Source organism: Brassica napus, chromosome C4 (genome assembly GCF_020379485.1).
Source record: "Brassica napus cultivar Da-Ae chromosome C4, Da-Ae, whole genome shotgun sequence".
Classification (NCBI taxonomy): Eukaryota; Viridiplantae; Streptophyta; class Magnoliopsida; order Brassicales; family Brassicaceae; genus Brassica; species Brassica napus.
This window is the reverse complement of record NC_063447.1, coordinates 32,583,149-32,609,126: the sequence shown is the minus strand read 5'-3', so window position 1 is coordinate 32,609,126 and position 25,978 is coordinate 32,583,149. Positions and strand designations below refer to the sequence as shown.

Here is a 25,978-nt window from a genome sequence, read left to right as displayed (position 1 = left end):
GTCATTGGCACCGACGTGTTAGATGCTGAGCATGATCCTCCAGGTAGTAGGTGAACATGTGTCACACTTTGTAGGTTGTACAACTTGAATATATGGTTGTACATGTGTGTACAACATGGTTATGTAGTTGTAACTTGTGTACCGTTCTGAAATGTGGGTATTTTTAAATGAAACACGAACGTAAATGATGTTTTGTGTTGTACATGTGTACATAGAGCTGGAAATTTTTAATCATTGCCCGCGGGCCCCGCCCCGTTTTGACCCGCCGCGGGACGGATGCGGGTCGAACCATTTGAAAATTTTAAAATCGCGGGTGCGGGTGCGGGTCGAGATTATTTTGAGCGGGGCGGGTGCGGGTCAGCCGAATTTAATCGCGGAATCCCGCCCAACCCGCAAAAATTAAAAAAAAAAAAACATTTTTTTTCGTAAAATTATATAAAAACAATAAATATTTGTATAATTTAATTATAAATATATTTTTTTTAATAGTATTTTTTTAAAATAACTATTATATAAATAAAAAATAATTATTTTTAATTAAAATAATTATTATATAATTAGAAAATAATCATTTTTAATTAAAATAACTATTTTTAATATAATTAATATTACCCGCGGGTTTGGGCGGGTTACCCGCGGGTTTTGGCGGGGCGGGTGCGGATATAAAAGTTTTTGTTTGCAGGTTATGCGGATCGAGTTTTTGAATCGAAAAATGATTCGATCCGCGGCGGGGCGGGGCGGGTCGGGGCGGGTTGACCCGCGAACCCAGCACTATGTGTACACAATCTGAGATGTTAATTGATTTTGTTTTTTGGTTGTGTATTTTTGGTTGCAGCTGACTGTTCTACCGATGATGGAATGTGGGGAGGAGAAAGAAGAGGGTTGGGGAGTATGGGACACTGAGATTTTTATTGTAAATGGCTAACATGGGTCTTGTTTTGGTAAATTGTTTACCCGTAAGAAGTTATAGTGTACATGTGTACACATTTTTAAAACTAAATAAAATTATATACACAAGACTATAACATGTTATAAGCTTCATCTTTTTTTTTTTTTTGATCAAATTTATAAGCTTCATCTAAACTTCAAAATTATAATAGTAACTTACAAAATTGCAAATTCAATGTGTACAACAAAAATGTAAGCATATATGTGTTGTGTACAATAATATATGGAGCAACTTGAAATCTATAAAGCGATGTCAAGTATACAAACAAACACACAAAAAAGTGAAAGATAATTCTTTGAAGGAGACCATGTGTTTGCTTAAATGCCCAAGACACGGGCTTTACGTCGCAGCTTTGTTCCAAGACACATGCTGACCCAAGACACATGATTATGAATTGTATCAATATATTATAAAGCCAAGTTGTATTTACATATCTCATGATAAAGCTGTAGCCACGTGTAAAATATCCTTATGTACATTGTAAATTTGTATAATTAAGTAGTGTACATACGTCTTGTTATCCCTGTGTACACTATCTTAATGTACATTGGTATAAATGATTAGTGTACATAGGTTTTGTTATCTATTTATCCATGTGTACACTATCCTAAGGTACATTGTAGAATATATGAAATGAAAAGCAGTTATACAAATCAAGTTTCATACTCAATTCAAATAAAAACCAAACATAATAGTACTTATGGTACAATAAATCTCAATATGCACAATTTAAATCTGCCGCACAATAGCCACATGAAAATACATTTATCACATATATGTTTGCATCTCCAAGAAAAATCACATAGAATGTAGTATTAATCATGTTTCATACTCAAGTTTCAAATAAAACCAAACATAATAGTACTTATGGTACAATAAATCTCAATATGCACAATTTAAATCTGCCACACAATAGCCACATGAAAATACGTTTATCACATATATGTTTGCATCTCCAAGAAAAATCACATAGAATGTAGTATTAATCAAGTTTCATACTCAAGTTTCAAATAAAAATCAAACATAATAGTACTTATGGTACAATAAATCTCAATATGCACAATTAAATCTGCCGCACAATAGCCACATGAAAATACATTTATCACATATATGTTTGCATCTCCAAGAAAAATCACATAGAATGTAGTATTAATGGAGTTTTATGAAATCTGGAAGTTGAAAGACATTGTCCAACACACAAAATGGACTATCTTACAACACAAATCATATATACCAACTCAAATGCGAAACAAAGCCCACAATTGTAGACATAAATCATTAAGCAAATGATACATCATTCGCTGAGTCCAACTTCAACTGCAATAAAATCAAACAAACACCAAAAACCGCTAACAATTATTAAACGAGATCGATGACGGCTGACATTCACAAAGGAGCTCATCATCTCTTTTCTTCAAGCTTGAGCAATCTCATCATCTTTCTTCTTCAACTTCTCAGTGAATCCACTTTCGATGTATTTGAACTGACTCCAAATAAACATGTTCTCTTGTAATAGATCGAATACCTCACACATTTCTTTTCAGAAGCAAACTTCTCATACTCAAGCTTCTTCTAATGATTTATCACCCCAATGTACATATGGATGGAGAAGCTTGTCCGCATAGTGAGTGTACACGTGGATACTCTTGTTTATGGACACGGGTGAATTTGGTCGGATGAATTATTCATGCTTCCAATGAGCGGTGAGTTCACTAGACGTGAAAACTACACGATCCAACAACTTGGAATCAAATGGCCACACACCTAAGGAATACTATTATATCATGACAAACAAAGAGAACAACTTGAAATCTAAGTAGTAAATTAAGAACCTTTACGATTCTCAAGCTTTGTACCTGTGCAATCCTCGATTCTTGAGCTTCGTCAAAGTCGGGAGACGGTTGCTCCTTTACCATTCTCAAGACTCGTACTTGTCGCAACTTGCTTTGTTTCTGTCTTGAAAGTTTTGGTCGACAATGGTTGTTGGTCCATGACCTGTAAGCGAAGCTTGAGCTCTCTGTTCTTAGATGATAAACCAATTCGACGACGACCAGACTATGAGCCACCTCGAAGAGTTTCACATAATTTCTGATTTTTAATTTTTTCTGTAGATATGACGTAGATAAATGATAAAGATGTCAAAGAAATGAGAGTAGTTTAAAAATTGACAACAAATATGGTCCATAGATGTTAAATAGTCAACAATTGATCTAATGGCTGTAAATTGAGACATATATCTGTTTTGTCGAGATCTGTTCCAACAAATTTTGACCATCGAGATGAAAGTAGAATCAAGAGCTATTAATAAAACCCGTCAATTATCTCATTTAGTTAAGAAGTCCTTTTTGGGATGCAACTATATTAGTTAGGAATCGGTTTCAGTTTAAGAAAAAGTATCCTTGTAGTAATAAGTGTCTTAACATATACTAAATAAGATGAAACGTGACCTTGGATGTAAATCTTTCGTAATATAAAACAAAAAAAAAATAAATTGAAAGAAAATGAGAATCTTAATGTGCGGGAAACGAGCGTCTCTGTCTCGGACTTTCGCTACGCGGTGCACGAACTCAGAGCCAATAAGATTATTATTATTATTTTCAAAATGGTTATTAGATCTTTTCGTAATTGGTCACTACTTTAGTAATTTCCTCGTTTCAAAGCCATTTACCTACTAACTAACTACTGCTTATTTAGTCTTTATACTAATGTCACAAACGTAATGCAATTTAAAAAAAAAATTAAAATGATAAAATGTTGTTTCTTCTTTTTGTTCTGTTAGAATTTTTTTAGATGAAAGACAAGATAAAATTACGAATAATGTAATTTGTACAGAAAAAAAAAACTCAAATAGAAATACTCTTTTCCGTTTCCGAAAGTAAGATTTTCTAGAGTTTATACTTTTGAAAAACATTAATTGTGAATATTTGAATTGATTAAATTTTATTGGTGGATATTTATTGGCAAGTGTATTAAAAAATAAATTGGAAATTAAATTGGAAATATTTATTATATTTTTAATAAACATAAAATTTCTAGAAAAATTTATTTTCGGGAACAGAGTGACTAGTAATTAGGAAGATAGTACAAATGTAATAAATACTATAAATAATTGTAATTTAGAAAGATTAATCTTAAAAAAAGGAACCAGACCACCTTCGTGAATTGTGATTCGGTGTTTTTTGAAAAAGTGGAATAAAGACAAAAACAGAGACACACCATATTAATGCCTTTCACCGAATATTAAACAACTCAGGACACAACCATCGTCGTCCTCCTCCTCCTCCTCCGTCTCTTTTTCGTTTTCTGAGTAATCCGTCGACTTCTCGTCTTTGATTTGAATCTGAATCAAACAAAACACGCGATCTCCAAGTCTGGTAATAAAAAACTTTCTCTCCTTTTGAATTTGGGGTTTTGAAATTGGGAATAAAGATCGAGAATCACCAAATTCCGGAATTGGGTTTTCGGGTCGGATTCTTTGGGTCAATGATTTATGTTAATTATCATTATGCATCGTGTGAAGAAGAATCTAGCTGGGCTCGAAATGTGAAGAAAATCTTGTTTTTTAGGAAACCATTTCTTTATTTTGTTGTCTTTGAATCGTTTTGGTTTTACGGATTGATTAAGGAAAAGATAATGTTGTTTAAATTAATTCTTTTTTTTTTGTTAATTACAAAATTTGAAACCACGATCTTTGTTCATAGGTTAGATTGTTCTAGTTAAGATCCATTGTTATGTTTCTCTGTCTAGTTAGATTGAGAAAAGAGAATGTTCTTTAAAAAGAATATGTTTTTGTTTTTTGTTTTTTGTTTTTTGATCTTGAAATTTTCTCTATTGATGTTTGATGGTTACTGTTAACTGTTGGAATCTGCAAAGGTCTAAGCTTTACTAGCATTGTTCATAGCTTGAGGCCTATTGCTTTGGTACCTATCTAAAAGTGCCTTTCATGTTTTTGCTCTAATTGTCTATTTACTTTTGAATTGTTACTTACAAATAAAGTAAAAAGACTTTGCATCAAGGTGAACTTAGTATCTATCCTCCTGCAGTATAACAAATAGATCGAAAAGGCGTAAATCATCTAGCTACAACTGAGGAAGAAGGGCATAGGACTCACCATGGCTCCTGGAGGCAGTGCTTTGAAAGAAGTCCTTGAATCTAACTCAACGGGAATGGATTACGAGGTTAAAACGACCAAAGTGGAAGTTAATAATAGTAACAACAGCAAATCTACAAAGTCAGGTGGTGCAGGAACTGGAAAATATGGGATGCATTCCAACAATGGTGTCTACGAGCTTCTTGAATGTCCAGTGTGTACAAACCTAATGTACCCTCCAATTCATCAGGTTTGTCACTCTCTTTCTCTCCCTGTTGTGAACTAACTTCGAAGAAAACAAAGAACTTAAGAAAGCAAAACACAATTGAGGCAAATACCTTGTATATTGATTATATGAATAAATAAATTTACAATTCCTTAGACCCGTATTTATAATAGCTTCAAAACCCGAATATCAAAACATCATTATCTCAATAAAAGTACTTTTCCTAATCATAGAAGGCATACCGCACCCCCGCATCCTCTAGATGTCGATCTTGATCACGAGTCTATCTTCCTAGCGTCTACGAATGTTAGTCTTTTACTGGTGCACAAAGATTCAAAACACTTCGAGAATTAAACCCTCCCTTTAAAGATTTTGTAGTTTGCAAATTTCATATCGCTTAACGTTGTTTAACTCTGCAGTGTCCAAATGGTCACACGTTATGCTCCAACTGCAAAGCGAGAGTGCAGAACACTTGTCCTACATGTCGCTACGAGCTTGGTAACATAAGATGCTTAGCTCTCGAGAAAGTGGCAGAGTCCTTGGAAGTTCCATGCCGGTACCAGAGTTTGGGCTGTCATGACATTTTCCCTTACTACAGCAAGCTTAAGCACGAGCAGCATTGCAGGTTCAGGCCTTACGCTTGCCCTTATGCTGGCTCTGAGTGTTCGGTTACAGGTGACATCACCACACTAGTTGTCCATCTTAAAGATGATCATAAAGTAGATATGCATGACGGATGCACTTTCAACCACCGTTATGTGAAATCAAATCCACATGAAGTCGAAAATGCTACATGGATGCTTACGGTAATGACTTCTTGTTACATTGTGTTTTCTTCTTCTTGCTACATGGATGCTTACCGTAATAAGTAGAGAGCCTAGGTTCACTTTGCTTTACACCATAACTTTTACTCCAGTGCCGTTTCAAATTATTTTTAAGGCCCTATTCAAAAAAAAAAAAAAGATTAGCTATATATAAATTGCTATAATTTTACTTTTCTTTTGAAATTATAGGCTACAAATTTAGAATCATAATTAAAAAATTAAAGTTCTAAATCGTAATTTGTATGTTTATTTATAAATAATAAAAATAAATCTTTAAAATAGAAACCTGTTCGACCGTTCCACTTGTACATGCTATTATTATACGGCCCTGCTTTACACTTATAACACGTGTTTCGGTTTCTGAAATTTTGTTTCCAGGTGTTCAACTGTTTTGGGAGACAGTTCTGTTTACACTTTGAGGCTTTCCAGCTAGGGATGGCTCCAGTTTACATGGCGTTCCTTCGTTTTATGGGAGATGAACACGAGGCAAAGAAGTTCAGTTACAGTCTTGAAGTAGGAGCTCATGGACGTAAACTAACATGGCAAGGGATCCCTAGAAGCATCCGTGACAGTCACAGGAAAGTCCGGGACAGTCAAGACGGTCTCATCATCCCAAGAAACCTCGCACTCTATTTCTCTGGAGGTGATAGGCAAGAACTCAAGTTGAGGGTAACGGGTCGAATCTGGAAAGAAGAGTAAACCGGAATAAACCAACAAAGGATTGATGTACATAAGAAGAAGAAGCTTCTCATGGAGAGCTATGATCATAAGGAAGATTTGAAATTGTGTCTGGTTTTAGTATGTTATAATGGATTCTTCTCCAATGAGGATGAAGTTGAGATGATGATGATGATAATCTTCTATAATGAATCAGTTTGGAGGTAGCCATTGTTACTATTTAGTGGCTGCAAGAATAATATTATCTCTTCTCTGTACTTTTGTTTTTTGTCTTGGTTTCAGACAGGGAATGTAGAACATACATGATTTTGACCGTGTTCTTGTTGTAAAACCATGTCGAAACAGTTTGGTGCAATTTTTGTTTTGTTTACAATGATTATTTCAATGCAAGAGCATCATTGGAACTCTACAAGGTATTACTGTTCACAGGAAGCAGACAAGAACTCATTAGTGCTGAGATTTATCAGAATTAAAAAAAGAAGAGTCCAAAATTATCATTATAATCCCCACAAATAATACTACTCAACTGTTAGCTTTGTGTGTGTGCGCGTCGGTGCCACTTCTCGGACAGTGAAGGTGCTTGAAGGTTTCCTCGAAGAGATGAGAAATGTTAGGCAGGAGGACTACAAATACAAAAACATGAAAAACAAAGACTTGTAAGTTGTAACAGTCACATGTTAGTACATGATAATATATTTTTTTATCATTTTTATGTATTGATCAAAGTAATTTTCAAAATGACAAGAAAGTGAGGAAATTTCAATTTTACAGAATCTTTTCTTTCACATAGATCAGTATGCTGCGTGTTTTTAACCAGGCTCATATTTCTAACAGAAGCTAACCAACTTCAGAGAAAATTTACCGTCAGATTTCAAAAAAGTGGATTTTTTTTTTAAATGGTGAAATGATTTCATGCTATAAACATTTTTAATATTTTTCAAAATTACTTTATTAATTGAAAATGCAATCCGTAGTAAACTGAAGAAAGTTAAAAAAAATATTTCACAGAAAAATAAAAATGGTCTATGTTTAAGTTTGAAACAGTCTGACATTAGAAGATATGTTTCAAATATAATGGATATGTGGGGAAAATAAAACAGAAAAACTTATGTTAGCATGTGTCCCAACTAAATAAAATGTCGCTTTAGATACGTAAAATGTTTGATGAATACAAAACCTTAAAATGTCCAGTATCCAACGAAACACTAATTTATTAAAACAAAAATTCAATACCAATGAACACAACAGATGTCAGAAAGTACAAAACATTAAAAACAAAAGCAGACAACAAGCAATAAAACACATATATAAATTTATACACATAATTCTCATAAATCGTTTGGAATTGTAGAAAGAACAGAGTGTTCAGGCTTGTGACTACACTCGAAATCAAGATGAACAAAAGCTCTTTCAACTTCTGGTAGTTCTTCTAGCTTTATTTGCAATGATTCACCAATTGCATGAGCTTCTTTCAATGGCAAATCTTCTGGAAGCTCTATATCCACCTGCCACCACATACACATATATAACAATATATAAACTTTATGAATTAACCAAATCATATAAAATTATGATGCAATGAGGAACTTTTAACTATATGGTTGCAACCAATATTCTAAAATACGCTATACGCTCTCAGTGCGGTTACATAGCGCCTAGCGCCTAACTGTATACGCGGACGCCTAAATGGATCTACGCGGATATATATATTTAACTAAGTTATATAAAATATACTTATAATTATTTTAATGCAGCCATACCAAACTCCAGTGAAATATTTCTGCATTTATATATAACTAAGTTATATAAAACATTACTTATAATTATTTTAATGCATACCAAACTCCAGTGAAATATTTCTGCATTTTTTAGAACATCAACATGGACATAGAAACAAAAGTAAACATAAATTGAAGAGAACACAAATTAACAACAATAAATTTTTATATTTGCTGAAAATAGAAAGAGATAGTGGTAAAGGGGGACAACATACTTTAGCTTCTTTTTTTTTTTGCAGCTAGAAAACTAAAAACGACAATGAATTACGTGAATTGTGAGTTAGGATTAAATGTTTCTTATTTTATATTAAAAATGTTAGTTAACTAAGGTTGATTGAACTTCCTTCAACTTTTATTTTTAAGAAAAAGTCAAAACAAACGCATATACAGTATGATTATGCGGACTATATGCGGCCGTATATACACCGCTTTAGATCAAACTGAATATAATGGCGCCTATGATGATTATGGTACGTTGGCTAACCGCATAGTGTATATTAAACGTACAGGCGCCCGCACATGCAGTATTTTAGAACAATGGTTGCAACGTTAAGATATATCTTACCTCAACAAAGTAAAGAACACCAAATGTATAGGCACGAACAGTATCGACACGTTTGATGTTATCTGCACCTTGTCGCAATACTAAGTATGTTAACTTCTGCAATACTTCTGGAGGAGCTGCTTGTCCAATCAATGAGACTAAATATATACAAACAAATGATAGTAAAACTCAACTGATGTAATTCGATTGAAGAATATGAACAACACTAAATTACAAATATATATTACCAGCATTTTCCATAACGGTCCCAGACCAATTGACAATAGTGTATATGGCTAACACAATTGCACCAGACGGATCAATCCACCAATAGTAAGCATTCCCAAGAACAGCCGCAACCAGTCCAAGTACGTTTGTCACCACATCAAAGTAATGATCCTATATAAAAACTCATCAATTAATGTCCATTTTTACATGAAATTATAAAAATGTATGCACATACATGTATGTACCTTTGCATATGCACGGACGATATTATTTCTTGAACTTCTGCAGTAAATCCACAAAACGAGTTTAATAGCGGTTGCGGTTAGCATGATTGAATATAACCATATCAATTGGTCATGACTCATTGTTTCTGAAGGTTCATTTGTAATCAATTTCTCAGCTGCCACAAGCAGCACTTGAAACCCTACACAAATGCATATGGTTCATTTAGAATTACATTAACATCAAGAAACTTATAATATATAGTTTTGAGATGTATAAAATTTATATACCAAGAGTGGCCATAACCGCGGCGAAAATGATGATTCCAACTGGTTGCACCCTAAGCTTTCCAATGGGATATTTGTAAATATTGATGTTCTTCATTGATATATGTGTGAACCAAAGTATTCCTCCCGCCATTAGATCAAGCAAAGAGTCAAGTGTCGATGCTGCAATTGCTATTGATCCACTCTTTATAGTGGCATATGTCTACACAAAACATTTGACGAACATATTAGACATCAAAGATATATCAAATCAAATATATAAATAACTCAACAGAAAGTCTTTGTTAAAATAAAAATAATAACAACTCAACAGAAAGTCACACCTTGAGAGAAAGTAAAAAAACGTTAGCCCAGTTGGAGATTTGCATGGCTATCTCCTGTGCAGCTCTCTCAGCTCGATCTTCTTCTTGGATTTTTTCATCTATGACATAATCTTGTGATCGAGCTACAAAACTTTCTACTTCCTCAAAAGATTTTAGTGTTGCTATTTGTCGTTCGTAGTAGTCCTTCTCATCTTTAAAGATCAAAATAGTTTTAAAAGCGTTATTCGTGAGATCTCATCAAACTTATATTGAAAACACTTTGATATACTTACCTCTTTTGAGACCTACAGCTTTGGAGACATCAATGTCAAAAGGGTCTTCCGGATCGATGTGAGATCGAAGCTTTTGAGGCAAATCCGTGAAAAAGTTTGATTTCATTGTAGAAACCAAACCCGTAAACTTCGGTTTGTGAACTTCAGCCTCAACATCGTTTGACGAAAACAACGGTGTTTCCATAGAATCGACCTCAATTTCTGGAATTTTTAATAAAATCATCTTCAAATAAGCATAGCATAAAAGAAATAAACAAAAAGAGAGAAATCTATACCAATGATTTCTAGAGGAATTTTTATGATTGCAGATGATGAACAAAGAAGAGGCTAAAACGACTGTAAACAAAGATGGTTTTTTTATAGCAAAATATAAAATTTCTGTTGTATTTTTGGGATTAATTAATAAGTTATTCTAAGAAAGTAGTGTTAAAAAAAAAGTTATTGTAAGAAAGAACATGGTGGTGATCATAGAGACAAGCGCTGGTACTTGCCCACATGCCTAAGCATCAACAACGCTTGTCTGGTCCACGCTTCTATCAGGAGCTTCCTGTTCCGTGACGATTTTGTCTACCGGGTAAACAACAAATGTCAATTTATTTGCTAGACGACATGTGTTTTTGCTAGGATGTGATTGCGAAGTACAAAATGAATCAACTTTCCGAACCCTAGACTTGGATTTTGCTCACATGAGTGTCTCAACAAAGATAAAAAAAAATAGAAAAGTAGAAGTTAGATACAAGAAAGTGAAACCTTTAAATTAAAAAGAAAATCAATTATGAACGGTCTGAAATCATTTCCGCCTGTGAAAGGGGGAACTATTATTAGTTAAGAATCACCCAAATAAAATACAAAGTGGAATTTGACAGATGGATCGTTGAAGGTAGAAGAGGCCAAAGAAAATTATGGAAAAGTTGAAAGTCAACAACCTTTAAAATATTTTTCAATGTAATTTCCTATCTTCGACCTATATATATATATATATATATATATATATGTATATATGAAAATTTGTATGAATCATCAAATATTTAAAATGGATACAAACATCACATATAAACAAATACCCGCACATATATGCAATGTCAGCTACAAGATAATATCTAAGGTCTTATGCCAAAGATTGGAAAAGGTTCTTCCACAACGGATATTAGAGACTCAGCCAGCCTTCGTTGCTGATAGACAAATTACAGATAATATCATGATAGCTCAGAAGATGTTCCACGCCCTAAGAACTAAACTGGGAGGACGGGTTAAACGAATGGCTATAAAGAATGATATGAGTAAAGCATATGATAGAGTGGAATAGTCATTCATTGAGCCAGTCATGAGAAAGATGAGTTTTTCAGAAATATGGATTGACTGGATTATGCGTTGTATCACCTCGGTCAAGTATAGAGTTCTCATGAATGGGGAACCAAGGGAAAACATTGTCCCTGGAAGAGGACTACGAGAAGGAGATCCTTTGTCTCCTTTCATATTTATTCTATGCACGGAAGCGCTCGTTAGCCTTCTTAATCAAGCAGAGAATCAAGGGAAGATAACGGGGATGCGAGTCGCTCGCGCTAGCCCCTCGGTATCTCACATTCTCTTTGCTGATGATAGCCTTTTCTTCTGTAAGGCGGAGCCCCGTGAATGTGAAGAAGTTATGAAAGTAGTCAGGAAATATGAGAAAGCATCAGGTCAACGTATTAATTTTGACAAATCCTCATTACTCTTTGGTAAAAGGATTCCAGCGAATGATAGACAGCAGATCAAGGATACTCTTGGTATACAAAATGAAGGCGGGATGGGATCCTACTTAGGAATCCCAGAGGATATCAGTGGATCAAAGTGTAAATTATTTGCTTTCTTAAAGGAGAAGCTCCTACACAGAGTGAATGGCTGGATTGGTAGATGGTTATCTAAGGGAGGAAAAGAGGTTTTGATTAAATCAACTGCTAGCTCTGCCGACTTATGTCATGTCCACCTTTCTGCTTCCTTTAGAGATATGTGAGAATTTAGCAAGTGCCATTGCACAATTCTGGTGGAGCTCGAATCCTCCGAAAAGAGGAATCCATTGGGCAAAATGGGAAAAAATGTGTGCACCTCGGGAGGAGGGAGGAATTGGTTTCCGTATGATCCATGAATTTAATCTAGCGCTTCTAGCTAAACAGCTTTGGCGTCTCGTTCAATTTCTGGATTCACTAGTAGCGAGAGTTCTTCGGGGAAGATATTACCGTCTGAGTTCGCCGCTGCGAGTTGGTACAGCAGATACCCCATCGTATCTATGGACGAGTATTATTGCCGCAAGGAAGCTTTTACTTCTGGGCATCAGAAGCAAAGTGCATTCAGGGTATGAAATTAATGTGTGGGGGGATCCTTGGATCCCTTTGATCCCAGCTAGACCGGCTCATGCCAGGGCCCCAGTAGTAAACCCAAAGATGACCGTAAGCAGTCTTATCAATCCTGTTTCAAAGGAGTGGGATGTTAGTTTGCTGTAACAATATGTAGCTCAAGAGGATATTCCGATGATTCTGAGTTTGGCCATAAGCCCTAACCATCGACGAGATACTGTTTGCTGGAGTCACACAAAGAACGGACAATATACTGTTAAGTCAGGATATTGGGTTGCTACAAACTTGATGAGAAAAGAGGGGGAAATAAAAGTTCTACAACCCAGCATTACAAAACTTCAAGCCTTTGCTTGGAAGGTGAATGCGCCACAAAAGATATGTCATCTTATATGGCAACTAACACTACAAGAAAACATCAAGGATTCTGAGGGAAAAAATCGTCGGAATTTCGTCGGAATATCGTTATTCCGACGCAATTCCGACGAAATACGTCGTCGGAAATAATTCCTCGGAATTTCTTTTTTCCTCTGAAATCCCTCGGAATTTTCCGACGGAATTCCGAGGAAATAAATTTCCGAGGAAATTCCGAGGATCCCTTGTTTGTCGGAAAAGTCCTCGGAATATACCGAGGTAGAACTTCGTCGGGATAATTCCTCGGAAGTTCATCGATCGATGCGTGTTTGGACATATATACATCGATCGATAGGAGTATACCGACGGACTTTTTCCTCGGTTTATTCCGAGGAACTGTTCCCTCGGTATATTCCGAGGGATCCGTTCCTCGGAATTTTCCGAGGGAGTTGTCCCTCGGAAAATTCCGAGGGAAATGTCCCTCGCTATATTTTTTTAAAAAAACGGATCGATCGATGCGTTTTTGTTCAAAAACGCATCGATCGATGTAGTGAAAAATATAATTAATTTCCTCGAAATGTAAAAAATATTAATTTTTTTGAAAAAATAAAATTTCTGAAATTTAAATTCGAAAATATGAAATTAAAAGTAAAATTGAAATCATACTAATTAATATTCAAAGTTTCACAAATAAAAATAAAACATTCCGAGATTGGGGAAAAAAAAACTACGGGTCTGGCACGTCCGGGAACACCTCGTTCGGGTACATCCTCTGCATCATCTCCATCATTTGCTGGTTCAGCCTCCTCTGTGCCTCATAGCCCGCCTGTTGAGCCGCCATCTGGGTCTCCAACAAAGATATTCGATCATCTTTGTCCTTCAACTGAGCCGTAAGTACTTCTGGATCAACAAAGGGCGGTGGTGCAGAAGAAGGAGGAACCGACCGGGTGCGACGACCCAAACCGAACAAACGTCCCTTCTTCTTTGGAACCGACTGAATAGAAAAAAGCCAAATTTAGAAATTTAAACCAAGAAATAAATGAATTGAACTTAAAAAAAAAAAACTTACGGATTCAACGATTTCGTTGATTCGAAACCGGGACAAGTTGGTCGAAGCCGTCGAAGCGTCATCCTCGGTTTGAAGCTGAGACACTTCGTCTACCACCTGAGTTTGGACCAGGTCGACCACGTCCCTCACAAGACCGTCATCAATCTGGCCGGTCTTCTTGTTGGTATACGCCCTCCTCATTAGGGCGAGATCATCGACCGGCTCGCCATCATTTTCTTCCGCCTTGAAAAAAAACATAAAATTAAAGAAACATTAGAAATTAGAAGAAATGCACAATAAATTTAAATTCTGAAACTCAAATAATTGAAGAAAAAGCGGTTGAACTTACCATGCGATCTCCGAGAGTGGCAATAGATTGAGCACCCAAGTTATGCTTGTAGATGCCCTTCCCTTTACGGTCGCTCCTGCGGTTGGTGGAGTTGGTGGAAGAAGTTTCTTTCGTCTCCTCCTTATCCCAATGCGCACACAACTCCTTCCAGACCGTATCGTTCATCGACTTTGGGACCTTTTAATTAAAAAAAAAAGAAAAAGTTTAATAAATTAAAAAATAGTTTAATAAATTAAAAAATTGTTTAATAAATTAAATCGAACCTTATTGATTTCCCACTTCTTCTTCCACTCGTGGATCTGCTTCCCATAGTTGTCCATTACTTTATGGACGAAGTGGTGATAGATAAAGAGCGTCTCATCGGAATTCCAGTTGAACTCTTGCTGAAAAAAAACACAATTAGTAGAAAATTTATATTAAAGATTAAAAATATAAGTAAAAAATTAGAATACTTACCGCAAACTGACGAAACCACAGAACCTGCTTGTCGGTTGGGAAGTGAGTGAAAGTCGGATGTCCACTGTCGAGGGCCGAGTACATCATACGGTTGATCCATGCGCTGATCCCGTTCCCGGATCGGTTGAACCTTATTAAAAGAACAAACGGTTAATAATGAATCCAAATTTAAAGAAAAAAAATGTTTAATTACCATGTTTGACCCCGTCCATGTGGATACGGAGTGAGATACGGAAGATGGTCACGACCGGGCTGTTGAACCAACTCCGCAACCCTCATCACTCCCGGAGGACCCGGAGGAACAGGAGCGGATGCAGCAGCGGGAGCGAGAGGAGCATGAGCGGGTGCAGCAGAGGGAGATGTATGGTTGGAGCTGTGGGGCGAAGGGGAATCCTGAAAATGGCTGGAATCCCGAGACTGGCTCCCCGTACCACCACGACCACGACGCTGTCGAGGCCGGGTCTGATCATCATGAGACCTGTAAATTAAAAAAAATATATTTAATAAATACAGAAATATATAAATTAATTTTTTTTATTAAAAAAAAATCCCAAATAATTTAATCACAGAAAAAGATTTATATATATTAAATTTTTTTAATAAATATATAAAAATAGTTCTAATAAACAAAAATAGTTTTAATAAATAAAAATTGTTTAATAATTATAAAAAATAGTTTTAATAATATATATATATATGAAAAATATTTTTAAATCCCAAATAATAGTATTTAATCACAAAAAAGTTTTATAGATATTTAAAATGTTTTGTAAAATCCAAAAAATCGAATTTATATAGAATTTTTTTTTGTAAAATCCAAAAAATCGAATTTATATAGAAAAATCATTTTGTAAAATACAAAAATCGATTTTATATACAAAAATCGATTTTATAAATACAAAAAATAAAAAAATTATAAAAAAATTCTAAATCAATTCAACAAAACAAATTATTCAACCAAATCACAATTCTAAACCTATTATACAACCAAATCACAATCCTAACCAATCACCCTAACAAAAATCTATCAAAACTACACAAAAACCTAACAAATAGAACCTAAGAGAGTGGGATAGGGTCCTTACATGATTTGTGTAAGAGAAGAGGGAGATCGCCGGAGATATCGTCGGAGAGAAGGGGGTTTTCGCCGGAGAGGAGGGAGAGGAGGCACAGAGGAAGAAGAGAGAAATGGGGAAGAAGAAGAGGCTCGTGGTTATAAAACCTAGGGTCCGACGGACATTATCCGTCGGAATTCCGTCGGAATTCTAATTTCAATTTTCGCGAAATATTTGCCCGGTAAAATGAAAATATTCCGAGGAAATTCCGACGGATAGTAAAATATCCGTCGGAATTTCTTCGGAATATTCCGAGGAAATACCGAGGAACTAGTGTTTGGGGTTTCAAAACATCAATTTTTTTTGCCGTATTTCATTTCTTATACAATTGTAATGCATACCATTGAGGATTCTTTGTATACATGAGCATAAACCATGAAATAACAAATTTCAAAACTAATTGAAAGTATTCCCTTTACCGTTCGTTAAAAGGTATAAGTGTTTCTCTTATGTTGCGAGATTTCGTTCATACAATCGGAAAAGTGTTAATTATACGGTAAGGAACAAATTTTTGACTTCATAATGAACGTAAGACACTTAATAAGGGTTATATAGGTGTTATTCAAACGGCAAAACGTTGTTTTCGGTTTAAAAACCCTATTTCCTCGGAATTTCCTCGGATTATTCCGAGGGAACTCCGAGGAAACCCTCTTCTTCCTCGAAATTTCCTCGGAATATTCCGAGGAAATTCCGACGAACTAGTGTTTGGGGTTTCAAAACGTAATTTTTTTAAAAACAACGCATCGATCGATGCGTTTTTGAACAAAAACAAATCGATCGATTACTAAGATGGCCCGGGCCGTAAGATTGTGATCGATCGATGAGAGTATCCCATCGATCTATCGACAATCTGAATGGTTCCTCGGAATTTCCTCGGAAAATCTTGTATGTTTTTTTAAAAATGCATCAATCGATGCGTTATAGAACAAAAACGCATCGATCGATTACTAGGATGGACCGGGCCGTAAGATTGTGATCGATCGATGAGATTAACCCATCGATCTATCGACAATCTGAATTGTTCCTCGGAATTTCATCGGAAAATCTTGTATGTTTTTTTAAAAATGCATCGATCGATGCGTTATAGAACAAAAACGCATCGATCGATTACTAGGATTTACGGGGCCGTAAGATTGTGATCGATCGATGAGAGTAACCCATCGATCTATCGACAATCTGAATTGTTCCTCGGCATTTCGTCGGAAAATCTTGTATGTTTTTTTAAAAATGCATCGATCGATGCATTATAGAACACAAACGCATCGATCGATTACAAGGATGGACCGGGCCGTTAGATTGTGATCGATCGATGAGATTAACCCATCGATCGATCGACAATCTGAATTGTTCCTCGGAATTTCCTCGGAAAATCTTGTATGTTTTTTTAAAAACGCATCGATCGATGCGTTATAGAACAAAAACGCATCGATCGATTACTAGGATTTACGGGGCCGTAAGATTGTGATCGATCGATGAGAGTAACCCATCGATCTATCGACAATCTGAATTGTTCCTCGGCATTTCGTCGGAAAATCTTGTATGTTTTTTTAAAAATGCATCGATCGATGCATTATAGAACACAAACGCATCGATCGATTACAAGGATGGACCGGGCCGTTAGATTGTGATCGATCGATGAGAGTATCCCATCGATCGATCGACAATCTGAATTGTTCCTCGGAATTTCCTCGGAAAATCTTGTATGTTTTTTTAAAAACGCATCGATCGATGCGTTATAGAACAAAAACGCATCGATCGATTACCAAGATGGCCCGGGCCGTAAGAATGTGATCGATCGATGCGTTATAGAAACAAAACGCATCGATCGATGCGTGTTCGGAAAACAGAATTATAAGGCAAAACCCGACCTTTTTTGGATCTAAACCTTAGAACTCTCATCCCCTCCGATTTCCCCTATAATTCGCCCCCCTTTCTCTCTCTATAATCATCCGATTTGAACAATTTTGGGCTCTATTCCACTTGATTTTTCGAGCTCTACCTGATTCCTACACTCGTCTTCACCCTAAGACAGGTATACTCCGCGAATCTCCACATTCTGAAATCGTGTTCTTGAGCAATTTTTGGGTTTTGTGAATTTCTTATTTCCGTGTTGATTCCTTGATCAAATATGCATGAAACAGATGTTTAAACACGGAATAGAACACAATTGTCTGTGATCAACGAGTTTGGAACACAATTGAGATGATTTAGGGATTGAGAATTTTTTTCAATTTCGTTTTTTTTATCACAACTCGATTTCGCCTTTCATTTTCATGTTGCTTTGAGTTCTTAATTGATTATAACCATGTTGAGAGCAATGATTCTATTTTGTAGAGAATGAAGCGCACGAAAACATCAGCAAAGAAGAACACACAAGAAGAGGGTTCGTCTCAGCGAGAGAAGCAAAGGCCAAAGAAGTGGGATAAGTCTGATACCACCCACTACAACAACATGAAGAAGGTAGCCGTTCCGGCTACACAACTAGCATGTCCTGAGACGATGACAATATTGGGAATCAAAGCAGACATTGAAGGACTGTTCCAGAACATGGGTCTAGGCCAACTATGCAACCTCAAGGAACCCACTTATCCGGAGTTGGTACGCCAGTTCATAGCATCCGCATACGTCACCCGTCCCGATGATAGCCATCAGGAAGGTTTTCTGGCATTCGTAGTGCAGAAAGTATACTATGAGGTATCTTTCACAGACCTCTGCGGACTATTTGGATTGAGTGCGGGGGAGAGGACATATGGTCTTTATTGGACTTCAGAGCTGTTGAACTTCTGGGAAACGATTGGCACAGGGGTTTATAGATCTTCTCAGGCAAAGGAGTCACTTATCCGGAGCCCAGTACTGAGATATGCGACACGCCTCATTGGCTCATTGCTATACGGGACAACCACAGCCGCATCAGTCACGCAATGGGAGTTGTGCCTCCTGTACCAAGGTGTGAGGCATTTGCTACCGGCATTTGGAAACTCTACATTCCCACCTGCTACTGCCTTCAACATGGGAGCGGTGCTGGCCGCAAACTTAGCAGGATACAAGGGGAAAGTAACCAAATCCAAGAGCAATGCATGTGGATTTGGTGCAGTGATTACTCGGATCCTTAGACATGTGGGTGTAGACTGTGAGAACCACCAGGTAGCACTGGACAGATCGAACAACATTGCTTGGAACTACCTGGATGTCATTTCTCTAGTAAGTAAGGAGTTCATAGCTGGTCCCCACTCGAGGATCGATCGGGATGGTCCTTACGTCTACGTATTCCAGGACCGAGCGAAGAAAACACTCTACTGCCACCTGCCTCAGATCGGCCTGACTGCTCTACTTTCAGAGGCTGCAGTTGAGTTTCTACCCCCTGCTACCGCACTAGTAGACAAGCCATCCTTCTTCACGCCAAAATATCAGACCAAAGGCAAGGGCGTGGTTGATGAAGAAGGACAAGATGAGGCTGCACAAGCCATTCCAGATGATTCACAACCCCATCAGCTACTCCCATCAGACTCCAGCCAGTACAAGCTGCAAGAGCTTCCACCGAACGCCACTTCGCGCCAGCAACAACATTGGAGAGATCAGAGCATAAAGACAAACAACGACATGCTACACAAGATCTGGGCTGCCATTTCACGTATCAGGCCGTGTCGTTGCCAAAAGGATGATGTAGTTCATCGGGACAACTCTCCATCCAGCTCTGGTTCGGGTTCGAGTGGTACACACATGGTAAGAAAGAGGTCCAAGAGACCCAACGATGCAGGAACATCTGGAGCAGGAGACGAGGAGTAGGAGCTATCACCGGCTATTTTATTTTCTTTTCTATTCTAACGTTTTATGGTCTTATTTTCTGTTAATTTTGAACTGAGTTTTTTTTTAGGTTTCTTAATTATGAGTTCGTATTTCTTTTACATGGTTTCTTTGTTTTATTTGGTTGTGTTTTGTGTAGCTTTTAATTCGTATTCAGCTTTGCCTTGCTAGATAAACCAAATAACTATTATCCAAGGAAAGAGGTTATATCAAGTGTTCCTCGGAATTTCCTCGGTATTTCTTAAAAAAAAAAAAAAATAAGTTCAATGGTAGTCTGTTTCCGAGTCATCATCACCAGATGAATCTGAATCTGGATCTTGGTGAAACTCTCCAATTACTGGTTCATCCTCTACGTGAACGACGGCTTCCTCTCCAAAGTCGGTTAAATCGACTACAAGGCCAACTCCAGCTAAATCTTCTGCTGCACTACAGTTGCCGGATGTGCTTGGTTGTAGTGGGTCTTCCAGCTCAGAACTTCCCTGAACTCGGCCTCTCGGGTTGAGTCTTGTAACAGTAACCCATGGATCATCTCTGTTCCTTACCCGGGGGTACTTGATATAACAAACCTGTAACATTTAGAAAAATTATAAATTAATACACATGATGATGAATCATTCTGAATAATTAACATTTAATTACCTGATCGGCCTGGGAAGCAAGAATGAAAGGATCATAATATTGCAGCTTTCGCCTCGAATTTACTGATATAACACCAAATGCATCTGTTCTCACACCTCGATCTGGGGTGTTGTCGTGCCAATCACAATAGAAAACAGTACAGCGCAATCCAACCATGCCCAAATACTTGATTTCCAAAATCTCATGTATGTGTCCGTAGTATACATCATCTCCTGATGCAGAACAAACGCCAGCATCATAAGTCGTACTCGAACGTCTCCTCTTCTGAGTTGTGAATGCATATCCTCGAGTACAAAATCTCGGATATGACTTCACAACAAAGTTTGGTCCAACGACCATCTCACGTATCCAATCGTCAAATGTTTCACCTCTGGCCAAACCAGCAGACACCTATTAATAGCACATATATATATATTATATCAATAAATGTGAATTAGTATAAATATGTGATAAAATATATTTTAATTTGTTTAAAGCACTCACATAAGTAAACATCCATCCAGTAAATTCTCTCTGCTTCATTTCTTCTAGTTCGTCCTCTGTGGCGTATCTATACTCGAACCGCTTTTCTGCCATGAAAATCCTGTATATGATGACAATAATGTAATTAATTAAGATTTAAATTTCAACTTGTTAAAATAAAAATTTGTAAGCTCATTTATTTACCTCTCATATTGAAGAACGTCTTCGCAGTTGGTGAGCAAATATGTTTGCAAATGACTGCGCTCCTGCTCAGTAAGTCGACGGTCCTTTGGTTTTCCGCTAAGTCGTCCAACGTCTGTGAAAATGTCTGGAACCGTAACATGATATGTTGCCCGTTCGCCTCTATCATCATGCCGAGCAGGTCTTCTGTTTTTGGTCTGAACTTCTGCTGGAAAGTAGTACTCGGCAAAGTTTGAAGTTTCTTCATTGATCATCTGTGCGACTATAGAACCTTCCACCCTACTTAAATTTTTCACCATCTTCTTCAAATGGAACATATACCGCTCATACAGATACATCCATCTATACTGCACAGGACCACCAAGTTCCAATTCTCTTGCCAGGTGAATAACAAGATGCTCCATAACATCAAAAAATGAGGGAGGAAATATCTTCTCAAGGTTGCACTGAATCACGGCTATGTTAGTCTTCAAATTTTCAATACCTTCAAGAGTCACTGATCTCGTGCATAAATCGCGGAAGAAACCACTTATCCCTGCAATTGCTTCATGAACATTTCGTGGTAATATTTCCTTGAAGGCGAACGGAAGGAGGCGCTGCATCATTACATGGCAATCGTGGCTTTTCAAGCCAGTAAACTTTCCTTCCTTTCTGTCGATACAGTTACGCAAATTTGATGCGTAACCGTCTGGAAATTCCACATCGTTTGAAATCCAATCAAAGAACGCATCTTTTCCCGCTGCATCAAGTCGGTATATGGGAAAAGGAGCCCTACCATTCTCATCAACATGAAGTTCTGAACGAGCACATATATCGACTAAATCCAGTCTTGACTTCAAATTATCCTTTGTTTTACCTTGAACATTAAGGATCGTGTTCATGAGATTGTCAAAAAAGTTCTTCTCAATATGCATGACATCTAAATTATGCCTTAGCAGATGATCCTCCCAGTATGGCAGATCCCAGAAAATACTTTTTTTGTGCCAGTTATGTAGTTCTCCAACAGCATCTACCGGAAAACGCTCATGTCCACCGACTTCTGGCGTCCTTTCTGCACCAAAATCTCTTAGTTGTATCTTCAAATCTTTCCCACAAATTTCCGGAGGTGGACTGTCAAACACCCTCTTGTTCTTCGTAAACAAATTCCTACTCCTACGATATGGATGATCAGGTGGTAGGAATCTCCTGTGACAGTCAAACCAACACGTTTTCCTTCCGTGCTTTAGTTGGAAAGCATCAGTGTTATCTTGACAATATGGACATGATAGCCTTCCATGCGTTGTCCATCCAGACAACATACCATATGCTGGAAAATCACTTATTGTCCACATTAGTACTGCCCGCATTTGAAAGTTTTCTTTACACGAAACATCGTATGTTTCAGCACCTTGAGCCCATAGTTGTTGCAACTCATATATTAGTGGCTGAAGAAACACATCAAGTGATCTCTTAGGATGCTCTGGTCCGGGAACGAGAATCGAGAGAAACAAAAACTCTCGTCGCAAGCACAAGTTTGGGGGGAGGTTGTATGGTGTAAGAATGACGGGCCATAGAGAATACTGTCTTCCACTCTTGCCAAACGGACTGAAACCATCAGTACATAATCCAAGGTAGACATTTCTTCTCTCATACGCAAAGTCGGGATACTTTGATTGGAAATGCTTCCACGCTTTTGCATCTGAAGGATGTCTGATCTCACCATCTGTTGAGTGCTCCGCATGCCATCTCATTGGTTGCGCTGTGCGTTCAGACAGATACAACCTCTGCAACCTTTCCGTCAAAGGTAAATACCACATCCTTTTATATGGCACTGGAACTCTTCCAATTGTATCTTTATAACGAGGCTTTCCACAAAATTTGCATGTAACCCGCTGTTCATCCACCCTCCAATAAATCATGCAGTTGTCGCTGCATACATCTATTACCTGATACGATAAACCAAGACCAGCTACGAGTTTCTGAACCTCGTAGTATGAACCAGGAGCTACATTATCCTCGGGTAGAATACCTTTTACAAAATCAGCAATCGCATCCACACAGTCTTCAGCCAAATTATAATCTGTTTTAATGCCCATCAATCTTGTAGCAGATGATAAAGCTGAATGACCATCTCTGCAACCTTCGTACAATGGTTGCTTTCCAGCATCCAACATATCATAAAATCTCCTAGCTTCTGCATTGGGTAAATCTTCCCCTCTAAAATGATCATTTACCATCTGCTCAGTACCTACACCATAATCTACATCCGTTCTAATTGGTTCTTCTAATCTAACCGCTGGCTGAGGTTCACTAGTACTACCATGTTCATAATCAGTTTCCCCATGATGATACCAAATTTTGTAACTTCGTGTAAACCCACTCAAATATAGATGAGTCCAAACATCCCACTCTTTAATAACCTTTCTATTTTTACAATTAGAGCAAGGACATCTTAACATACCTGTTTTTGCTTCCGGTTGTCGGTGAACTAACCCCATGAATTCAGTTATACCTCGTTGGTATTCTTCCGTAAGCAATCTCGTGTTCGGATCCAAATGAGGTCGATCGATCCAAGAACGAAAATAATTTGAAGAAGACATATTTTTTATGAATCAAATTCGTGTGTAAATAGAGTAAGAGGGAGGATGAAGATATGAAGTGAATGAAGAGGAAGAGGAGTGCTTGTATTTATAGTTTAAATCCTGCCGACATACCGAGGAAATTCCGACGGAATTCCGACGGACAAAACTAGTTCGTCGGAATTTCCTCGGAATTTTGTAAAATCCCCCAACGGCTCTCCAACGGCTATAATATTTCCTCGGAATTCATCGGTTTTTTCCGAGGAACAGAGTTTTCCTCGGAATTTCCTCGGAATATTCCGACGGACTGTAGTTTCCTCGGAATCCCGTCGGTATATTCCGAGGAAATTCCGAGGAAACCCAATTTTGTGTTTCCTCGGAATTTCCTCGGAAATTCCTCGATATATTCCGAGGATTTCATTTTCCGTCGGAATGTCCGTCAGAATATCGCTGTTTTCTTGTAGTGTAATATCAGGACAGGTAGCAGTAAAAAGGAATTTGGTACGTCGTAATATGCGCTGTGATAACTATTGCCCAAGATGTGGAACGCCAGAAGAGACCGTTACTCATGCTATCTTTAAGTGTCCACCTGCCTTACAAACATGGGAGCTATCAGTAACACCGTCGAGCTCTCAAATCTTCCATGTATCAAGTATTTATGCTAACATGGACTATCTTTTCTGGAGAAAGAATAGTATTCTGGAGCCAGAAGATGATAGAGATCCCTATCCTTGGATAATTTGGTACATCTGGAAAGCTAGGAATGATAAGTTGTTTAGATGCATAGACAGGGACCCTTTGGAACTAGTCAGGTATGCAGAGAGTGAGTGCCAAGCTTGGTACAATGCGCGAGACTCTGTGCCGATTCCGACACAGGTACAAACTACTGAAGAAACACAAGCCTTAAGCTTATGTAATATTTGTATGGTGGATGGTTCATGGATCTCTACAGCTCAGTTTAGTGGGATGAGATGGGTTTGGAAGGATACCATGGGTAAGATTCAACTCATGGGATCAAGAAACCTGAGGAGGAGGCAAACAGCTTTACATTCGGAACTGGAAGCGCTACAGTGGACAATGGAGAGTATGCTACAACACTCGACCTGTCAGAGGTTTGGAACGGACTGCAAGGATCTGATTGCAATGATAGAACAACCACAAGCTTGGCCCAACTTCTCAACTGAACTGGAAACAATTCAAACTCTTCGGTTGTGTTTTTCAGACTTCAAGATCAGCTACTTTCCAAGGACGCAAAATGAATTTGCAGATTCGTTAGCTAGGAATGAACACTCTTTTCATAGACCCTTATGTTTTATTGGTTGTTCTATCCCGGTCTGGCTTCTCAGACCACCTCAAGCTTGAGTAATAGAATAGCTGTTTGCTGCCAAAAAAAAAAAAAAAAAAACACATCTATTTTTTTTGGGCAAAAAATAAAACACATCTATTTAAAATCACATATCCTATATGTTTGACTGGTATTACGTATATCTAATTTATACGTTCGATACATATAATTTACCTGACTTGAACTTCCAAAAAATTCTTTCACTTGAGAGCTTAAACTTCTTGAATCCAAAATGAGCTGAAATTTGAAGTGTATAGAACATGGATTATAAACTTTGTGAATCCTGTGGAAATCAACAAAGGAAAAGAAAAAGTCAGAATACTCCGAAATGGAGAATACAATTATCTGGGATTTTGTTTCTTATTTCTCAAATAAAAAACCCTTTTTATGGGAAAATATCTTTTGTAGATTTCTTTCAATTTACAGTCACAAATGCTCGACTCTATTGGTAAGTTTCTTTGAAAACAGTATATAACACTGTAATTGCATTGTAGAATATTTTTTTTTTTTTTTTGGGCAATTTCATTGTAGAATATTTATTTCTTACATTTTCAGATAGAAATATTTTTTTCTCCAACTGACTGGATTAATATTTTTGAAAAATGCTGCAGATTTCTATGGCATATTCGTCGTTTTATTTTTGATTTTATAGAAAGCACATTTTACAGCACGTTGTTGTTCTGCCCACATTTACAGTTAAAAACGATTAACAATCTACGACATATTGGTAGGCGTTATAAATCAATCGGTGGATGTGCATAACCGGCCCATGCACTTAAAGAGAGAGACGGCCTAACCCTAGAGAGAGAGAAACGGCCGCGAGACTTGGAGAGGAGAGAGAGGCGGCTACAACTTGCCTATTTTCTAATTCGTTTATGTTTATGATTTGTAATCTT

General features: G+C 37.3%; 2 protein-coding genes across 2 annotated transcripts; one reads left to right on the top strand and one right to left on the bottom strand.

Moving 5' to 3' along the window:
- Positions 1-4,077: 4,077 nt before the first annotated feature.
- On the top strand, positions 4,078-7,143 carry LOC125585149 (E3 ubiquitin-protein ligase SINAT2-like). Its single transcript, XM_048753727.1, has 4 exons — positions 4,078-4,323; positions 4,993-5,289; positions 5,685-6,071; positions 6,468-7,143. Exons 2-4 carry the CDS (start codon positions 5,062-5,064, stop codon positions 6,786-6,788), a joined length of 936 nt encoding a protein of 311 aa, XP_048609684.1. The 5' UTR covers positions 4,078-4,323; positions 4,993-5,061; the 3' UTR covers positions 6,789-7,143.
- A 1,024-nt stretch (positions 7,144-8,167) lies between these two features.
- LOC106395104 (putative metal tolerance protein C3) lies at positions 8,168-11,130 on the bottom strand (the record flags this gene model as incomplete). Its single annotated transcript, XM_022705914.2, is given in 8 exon segments — positions 8,168-8,272; positions 9,111-9,247; positions 9,338-9,488; positions 9,563-9,741; positions 9,830-10,028; positions 10,150-10,340; positions 10,422-10,622; positions 10,697-11,130. Coding segments are annotated over 7 exon segments (1,146 nt in total), but the record flags the coding sequence as incomplete, so codon positions are not given.
- Positions 11,131-25,978: the final 14,848 nt, after the last annotated feature.